At 49.0% G+C, this 8,155-nt stretch overlaps 1 protein-coding gene across 1 annotated transcript; it reads right to left on the bottom strand.

The window, feature by feature from the left end:
* Window positions 1-4,460: 4,460 nt before the first annotated feature.
* On the bottom strand, window positions 4,461-7,752 carry LOC106330571. The gene is made up of 2 exons (XM_013769017.1): window positions 7,036-7,752; window positions 4,461-6,917 (listed from the first exon to the last, which is right to left on the bottom strand). Exons 1-2 carry the CDS (start codon window positions 7,750-7,752, stop codon window positions 4,461-4,463), a joined length of 3,174 nt encoding a protein of 1,057 aa, XP_013624471.1.
* Between the last annotated feature and the right edge of the window lie 403 nt (window positions 7,753-8,155).

Raw genomic sequence — 8,155 nt, 5'->3', positions numbered from 1 at the left:
GGGGGGGGGGGGGTGCGGACCAAGCTACTGATAAGTTGTCTTAACGTTCTTGTCGCTTTCTTTCGTTAGTCCCGTTCATGTTCTGACTATCGTTATTTTGGTCTATCAGCGACGAGAGCATGAACTTCTTGGTCGAGAAGTACGACTCGGCCCTCAAAGACACGTTCGTCCAGCTTGGGCGTTCGGAGAAGAGGTTGGAGGTTAGGACAAAAAATCTCACCCGCGCTATAGAGGATCTGAAAGGGGGCATCGAAGCGAGGGAACAGGCGATCGCTCGGGAAAAAGCCGCAGAGAAAAAGGTTGAAGGGCTCAAGACTCAACTCGAGGCTGCTCAGGGAGAGTTAGGGGAATCTCGCCGTAGGAATGTTGCGCTTAAACGCGAGAGAAGTCGATCGTTTGAGGGATTCTCGGGTGTACGAGGTCACACAGGAGAGGATAAGGGTTGAGATGACCATGATCGAGAAGTGCACTCAGCCTTTCAACAAACTCCGTGAGCGCGAGGCTCGTTATGAAGACTTCGAGACCGCTAGCTGTCTGTACTATCAAGCGTTCGGTACGAGGAAGTGTCTCGAAATGTTGAAAAGAAAAGGGAAAGATATTCCTCAAGAGACAATTGACTTCTTCGCCGATCGAGAGGCTGAGTATAGCCGGGAGACTAAGAAGCTCAGTGTCGGCCCGTTGCCTGACGAACTCCTCTCACTATCCCCTCTCAAGCTGGAATCCAAGTTTGTAGATGAGCGCGCTTTGGCTAATATCAACCAATTCGGGTTGAACGCGGGGTTGATAGGTCCTAGTACTTCCGTGGCACTCCGTACTCCGAGCAGTTCTTATGGCGAGCAGTCGGGTAACCGTTCGAGGGAGAGCGAACCTGAAACCATTTAAGTCTGGGGCGACCTGGTGAACTCTAAAGAAGCTCCGAAAGTCGCTTCTTTGCTTGGCGATGATGTTTTGGTTCAGTCTTCGGGTAAGCAGGTTGAAACGGGGGTGCTCGAGATTTCTGATTCTTCCTCGGAAGATCGAGGTGAAGAAGGTCCAGTTGGGAAGACACTTGGTTCGGAGCTGACTGACGTTTGGGCAGCCGAGACTCCACGGGGATCCGAGCCGATTGAGATTGAGAACGCGAATCTTCCTACGGAGCAGACTGAAGAGCCGAACGTGAACCCGTTGGAGTCCACTGCGGAGGACGTTGAGATTCCTGATGGATCGTCGGTTCCTATCGACGGTGTCGAAGACTAATGTTGTTGTTGTTTCTCTTCTTTTGATTTTTTCTTTTGGCCCTGTGAGGCTTTGTTGTTGTAACCCCGAATCCATTTCGTTTTGGATTTCGTTATATTTCAATAAGTCGTGTGATTGCTTTTCAGACTTAGAAATCTTTTAACGGGATTTTTCAGTAAATAATATAATTGAACGGTCGGATTCAGACTCGCGGTGAGCTATTCAGTGAATCGCAGAATTTCATATTTAGACTTAGGGTTTGTAATGAGTTCCGGTTAAGCTGTTTCTATGGGTTCAAGGCGGATCCGGCGACCGTTTTTGTTGTTAGACGGTCTCTGGTTTGGATTGTTGAGATTGAATGCTTAGTACCGACATTTCAAGTCGTCAAGGTGTCCGCGCGCCGACTTCGATGTAAATCGTTGAGTTTCTCGAGCGACAACGGTTTTCAGTTGATCCCAATGTAATTTTGAAGAATTCGGTCGGCCAAACCTGTCTTAAAAATTATGAGATGACCGAAAATTGTCGTCTCGATCGTATCGACCATGGCCGTGGTACAACCGAAGATCCCCAAACACGAGTCTGATCAGGACGTGTTTCTATCGTGGGGGTGCGAGTACCAGTACGTTCGTTCGAGAGACAAGGTCGTGCTCGCGAGTAAGCATTGCGGAAGCGGATCGTGCTTCTTCTCGCCGAGAGAGTTTGCTTTTGATTTTTGGTTATAGCTGGACCGATTAAGGCTGCATATGTACCTCTGGAAGAGAATCAAGCCATTCGTAGTTCCTTTACTCCGAGTGAAAGTGGCAGCGGATGCGCATTCACTCGGCGATGCTCCTTTTTTTTTTTTTTTGGTAGTGAAAGTGACAGTACGTCATTCACTCGGCTATGTTTAGATTTGATCGAGTAAAAGTGACTGATTGTTATTTACTCGATGGCTCGATATTTCCTTTAGGAAAAATATCGTTGGAGATGCATGGAGTTCCATGCTCTGGGAACAGGTTCGCCGGTCGACGTCTCGAGTCGGTAAACTCCTGGTTTGATGATTTGGGCGATTTTGTAAGGCCCTTCCCATTTTGTCCCAAGCTTACCCGCGTCTAGTTCCTTAGTATTTTCGAACACTTTGCGGAGTATGATGTCACCTAACTTGAGAGGTCAAGACCTGACCTTCTTGATGGCGTCACGTCATTCTTCAATAGCGTCCAAGGCGTAGAGCAACATGTCGCTGTTAAGTTCGACGTTCTGTGGCATTCTTGATCGACGTAGGCTGGTTACGTTCACTTCTGCGGGAGCCATGGCTTCGACTCCGTGGCCATTGAGAAAGGAGTTGATTTCGTCGCTCCTCGAGGAGTCGTTCTGTGCGACCAAAGGATACCGTCGAGTTCATCGGCCCAGCCTCCCTTCTTCAAGTCGAAGCGTTTCTTCAATCCGTCGATTTTTATCTTGTTGGACGCCTCGGCTTGACCATTGCTTTGCGGGTACCTCGGGCTCGATGTGTTAAGTCGGATTCTCCACCTTTCGCAGAACTCTCGAAACTTGTTGGATATGAACTGAGAGCCATTTTCAGTCACTATCTCATAAGGCAGGCCGTGGCGACAGATGATGTTTTTCTATTCGAACCGTTGGACTTATTTTTCCGTTATGTTGGCGAAGGCTTCCGCCTCGATCCACTTCGTAAAGTAATCGGTTAAGACTAGGACGAAGCGCTTCTATCGGGAGCTTGGCATATGACCGATTATGTCCATTCCCTATCGCATGAAAGGGTATGGCGCCGTCATTGTTCGCAGTAGTTTTGTCGGGCAATGGTTGGTGGAGGCGTGTCGCTGGCACTGGTCGCATCGTTGAGCGTATGCTTCGCAGTCCGCGTTCATCGTTGGCTAGTAGAAGCAGAGGATTTTGACTTTCAGGGCGAGTGCTCGCCCTCCAGAATGATTTCCTACGGCGCCTTCGTGCGTTTCGGCCATGGCAAGATGCGTTTCCTCGCCGTGGATACACTTCAAGAGTACTTTGGTCGCGGTCCATCGGTGGAGCTCTCCATCTAGGACGACCTAGTGGGCACTTCGTGTTTTGAGCCGTCTCGCAATCTACTTCTTGGGAGGTAGCTTTCCATCGACAAGGTAATCGATGAATTCTGTCCTCCAGTCGGGGGCTTCGGTATGTTCCGTTGCGGGGTCTTCTTCCATGGTGACAATTTCAGTTATGGGTGCTACGATGGTCGTTTCGCTAGGTGGCAGCTCGATGCTCGGTTTGTCGATCTTATGGATTGGAATGGTTCGTTTCACCTGATCGCGTAGTCTGCTGCCTAAGGCGGCGAGGACGTCGGTGACTTTGGGACTTTGGTGAGTTCGAAGAACTCAAAGTCTTTAGCGAGTGCTTAGACGACTTTAAGGTAGGCGTCCATTCGTTCGTTGCGGGCATCGTAGTCGCCGCTGAACTGAATGGTGACGAGTTGCGAGTCACAATATGCACTAATCCTTTTTGCGTTGACCGCCTTGGCGAGTCGTAATCTTGCTATTAGCGAATCGTATTCCGCTTCGTTGTTCGAAGCGGTGAAACCAAAACTGAACGACTGCCTGATTAAATCACCTGTTGGTGACTGTTGTTGGACTCCTGCTCCCGACCCTTTGTTAGTTGACGATCCGTCGACATGGAGTATCCAGTTTTGACTTGGAAGGATTAGGTCTTGTTCCAGCTCTGGCGCGAGCTCGATCAGGAAGTCGGCGAGGACCTGTGATTTTGCCGCTGTTCGATTTTTGAACACAATGTCGTGCTCACTGAGCTCGATAGCCCACTTTGATAACAGTCCAAACTGATTGGTGTTTTGCATTACAGTGTTGAGGGTGGATTTACATCATCCCTCAAGGCCCATTAAGACAATGAATTAGGTCAAAATTGTTATGAAGCCCTAGTTTCTTCCTTGTATAAATAGAGATACACCTCTCTTTATCATAGGACCCTCTCTTTTCCATGTAGATCTAGAACACGTCTTACAAAGAGTTTATGGATTCTTAGATTTACTTTACACTTGTAATCATACTTGTAAAACAATATTGATCAATAAACTCTTTTCGATGTTCATTTTCCATTTGATTTCTATGTTGATTTCTCTTAAGCCTCAAGAATCTAAGAAATCTAATTCTTAAATTCTTCATTGTATGAATCCAACAAACACGCTGTTTTTGGTTCAAACAGTTGGCGCTAGAAGGAGGACGTAGCTTCCTTGCTGATGTGATAACGACAAGGGCCATTTTCTAAAGAGTGGGGTATCGAGTTTCTGGGCCGGTCATTCGCTTGCTCATGTAGAAGATTGGCTTCTGTTCGCCTCGATCTTCTCGAATGAAGACGCTTCTGACTGCAGTAGAGGATACCGCGATATAGAGGGAGAGTGTATCACCGGCTTCTGGTTTGGATAGCAAGGGAGGAGTCGTAAGATACTGTTTGAGCTGTCCGAACGCTTCTTCGCACTTTTCCTCCCAGACGAAACGCTTGTTTCCGTGTAGCAGCTCGTGAAAGGGGAGACCCTTGTCCGTAGATCTAGAGATGAAGCAGTTTAACGCTGCAATTCTCCCCGTTAGTCGCTGGACTTCTCGGCTGTTCTTCGGGCTAGGAAGGTCAAGTATTGCGGTGATCTGCTTAGGATTTGCTTCGATTCCCCGTTGGGTAAAAATGTAACCCAAGAACTCGCCTGAAGTAACGCCGACGGTGCATTTTGTCAGGTTGAGTTTCATCCCGTGCTCGTTCAGCGTTTTGAAGCACTCCATTAGATGATTCAGATGGTCCACCGCGCGGAGTGACTTAACCAGCATGTTGTCGATATAGACTTCCATCTTGTTTCCCAGTCTGTCGGTGATCATTCGATTGACGAGTCGTAGGTAAGTCGCGCCGGCGTTCTTAAGGCCGAATGACATTACTTTGTAGTAGTAGGTCCCTCTGTCAGTGATGAACGCTATCTTTTCTCGATCATCTGGATGCATGATCTGATTGTAGCCTGAGAAGGCGTCCATGAAAGTCAAGGGCTCGTTTCTAGCAGTCGACTTAACTTGTCGATCGATATGCGGGAGCGGGTAACTGTCTTTGGGGCATGCCTTGTTTAGATCGGTAAAATCGACGCAAATGCGCCATTTTCCGTTTTTCTTCTTGATGGCGACCGGGTTTGCCAACCATTTTGGATATCGCACCTCTGCGATTGAACCGGCTGCAAGTAGTCGCTCTACTTCTTCGTTGACGGCCTTGCTTCGCTCGGGGCCAAGCTTGCATCTTTTTTGGCGGATGGGCTTGATGGTTGGATCTACATTCAACTCGTGGGACGTTATGGCGGGAATTATGCCCTTCATGTCCGAGGTTGTCCAAGCGAAAGTTGACATGTTATGCTTCAGGAAGTCAATGATCGCGCTTTGCATTTCTTCGGATTGGAATGTGCCGACTCGAACTACTTTACTTTGGTCGGAGTTGTTAATCGAGACTTCTATAATTTCGTCTTTCTGAGGCTGAATCTGCTTTGATATCGCGTTGATGCGAGGATTCGATTGTTGCATCTTTACCGATGCAATCAGTAGGTCGCGTGCGGCCTGCTTGTCTCCTTGAAGTGTCTGTACTTGACCGTTTGGTCCTGGGAACTTCACGCACTGATGATACGTTGATGATATCTCCTTCATCGAGTGTAACCAAGGGGTTACGAGGATTGCGTTATATGGAGCCTTTGTTCGAATATCGGAGAACTTAACAGTGCGCGTTACCCCGCATGCGTAGACTAGGAGCTTGATTGTCCGGATCATCGTCTCGGAAGCTCCGTTGAATCCTGTGGGAGAACGAGATGATGGCTTCATGTCGCGCATGTCGACTTCCATCTTATCGAGTGTATCGCGAAAGATCAGATCGACTGAGCTGCCAGTATCGATCAGAACTTTGGCGACATCACACTTTGCGATTTCCAACTCGACGAGTAGAAGGTCGTTATGAGTTAGGTGGACGCCGATGGCGTCGTCAGGTGAGAACGTGATCGGGTGATCATTCTCGGGTTTTGATGGCCATTTCTTTGAGGTTACTGCCTGTCGTCGATGATCTTTGACTGATCGAACCGAGTCGCTGCAACGAGGCGACACTCCCATAATTACGTTTAGGAATGGGGCGCGCTCGGTCCGTTTGTTCAGCAGCTGGATCCTCAGGTCACTGGATAAATTTTCGACGATGGACCCCTGTTTGTCGCTGACTTCGGCTTTCATCTCTTCCAGCTTTCGTCTCAAGTCGGAACGCTTTGGTCGATTGAGCTTGATCCTTAGATCTTCTGATTTCGAGTTGAGCTGATCGCGAAGGTCGACGACTCGGGGCTTTAGATAGGGTCGAACGCTGGTACTTCCGACTCTTTTAGCTCTGGACTCTTCGATGACCGAGCGAAGGTCGTCGTTTGAGTCATGCATGTTGTTGACTGTCTGCGATTTTCGCCTGAGCTTACTTCTCAAGTCGTTCGATTCGTTTGGTCCGTTGTTCTCGCTCGGTCGCTTGCTGGAGTGTTCGTGCGAGTCACAGACTTTGTTGTCTTCCTCTTCGTCTGACGAAGAACTTGGTCGAACGAGGATGACCTGAACGCGTCGACGATTACGAGGTTGCTCTTCCTCGGCGTGTGTCTCGTCCTCGTCCTGTTCGTCTGGCTTGTCGTTCTCTGTGTGTTTGGGTCGGGCATCGGCCGTGTCTTGAGACTTCTTGGCTTTCTTTTATTTATTTTTGCTCCCGCTCTTACCGTTGCTTGATCTTGGCTTGGGTAGTTCGACATTCGACGTTCCTTTTTCGTAGGATGAGAAGATGCCTTCCGTTTCTCGTGTCGTGCGCCTTGGACTTATGGTAGGTGCACCATTGGTTTAGCTCGGTTGGAGCAGGGCTCGAAATTGAAGGCGCCGAAGGAGTTTGCGGCTTCTCGTCGTTTTCCCAGACGTTCCAGCCTTTCTCGCGCACGACGACAGTCGATCCCGAGAGATCGTTTTCATCGACAACGTAGACGATGTTTTTATTCTGGTTGGGCTTGTTGCTCGGAGCATGCTGTCGAGGTTTTTGGCGTGCCTTAGGAGCCGTTGCTTTTGGAGTCGTTGGTTTTGTGGTCGCGTTCATTTTCTTGAGTATCGCTGATGTGTCTTCTTCCATTCGAATGAAGTTGTTCGATCTGGCGATAGCATCTTGAAGCGACTTGGTGGGATTTCGATAGAGATCTTCGTGAAAAAGGGATTTGAAGTAGAGGGTGTTCATCAGAGTGTCAACGGCGATGCTGTCCGGGACATGCACTTTCGAGGCGACAGCTTTGAACTTCTCCATATAGTCGCAGTGGCTCTGGTTTGCACCCTGAGATAGATTCCACAGGTCGGCGAGAGTTGCTCCTTGTCTCGTGAACATGATGTACTGTTTGAGGAAAGCGGCCGACAAGTCATGGAAGTCGTTGATGGAGTCTTGTTCTAATCCAGTGAACCAACCGAGCGCTGGTCCTTGAAGACTCTCGACGAAGAGTCGACAATAGCCGGCGTCTCTTTCTTCGTTGGAAAAGTTAGTCCGGCCCATCGCATTGTTGAAAGCGGTGATTTGGTCCGTTGGGTTGGCTTTTCAGGCGAAAGTCGGAAGACGGATTTTCTCCGTTGGTCGGTATCGTACGTTGGTGATTTGCCAGGAAAACAAGGTTTTTAGGGTTTCGGCGAAAACATGGTTTTTAGGGTTTCGGCGAGAACGCGTTCGATTAACGGTGCCGAAGTGGGTCCTTGGAGGATCCTGTCCTTCATATCCAGGACCGACTGCTTAAGCTCGGCGAGTTCCTGGATAGTTGTGAGATCTAGACCACCGGGTGTTTGGGTCTGGACGGCGTTTGTATTTGCCGTAGTCTCGACGCCGGCTGTTCGATAGGTGTCGAACAGCTGTTTTCAAACCGTTGTGGCAGGATCTGCCGAGTTTCCGGCTAAGGGAGCTAAGA

Source organism: Brassica oleracea, chromosome C3, assembly GCF_000695525.1.
Source record: "Brassica oleracea var. oleracea cultivar TO1000 chromosome C3, BOL, whole genome shotgun sequence".
Lineage (NCBI taxonomy): Eukaryota > Viridiplantae > Streptophyta > Magnoliopsida > Brassicales > Brassicaceae > Brassica > Brassica oleracea.
This window is presented reverse-complemented; position numbering and strand designations above follow the sequence as displayed.

Excerpts from the sequence above, each read along its gene's own strand:
- LOC106330571 (XM_013769017.1), bottom strand. The coding sequence starts at position 7,752 with ATGGGCCGGACTAACTTTTCCAACGAAGAAAGAGACGCCGGCTATTGT. Across the intron at positions 6,918-7,035 it reads GCACCTACCATAAGTCCAAG|AAAGCCAAGAAGTCTCAAGA; the intron begins GCGCACGACACG and ends AATAAATAAAAG.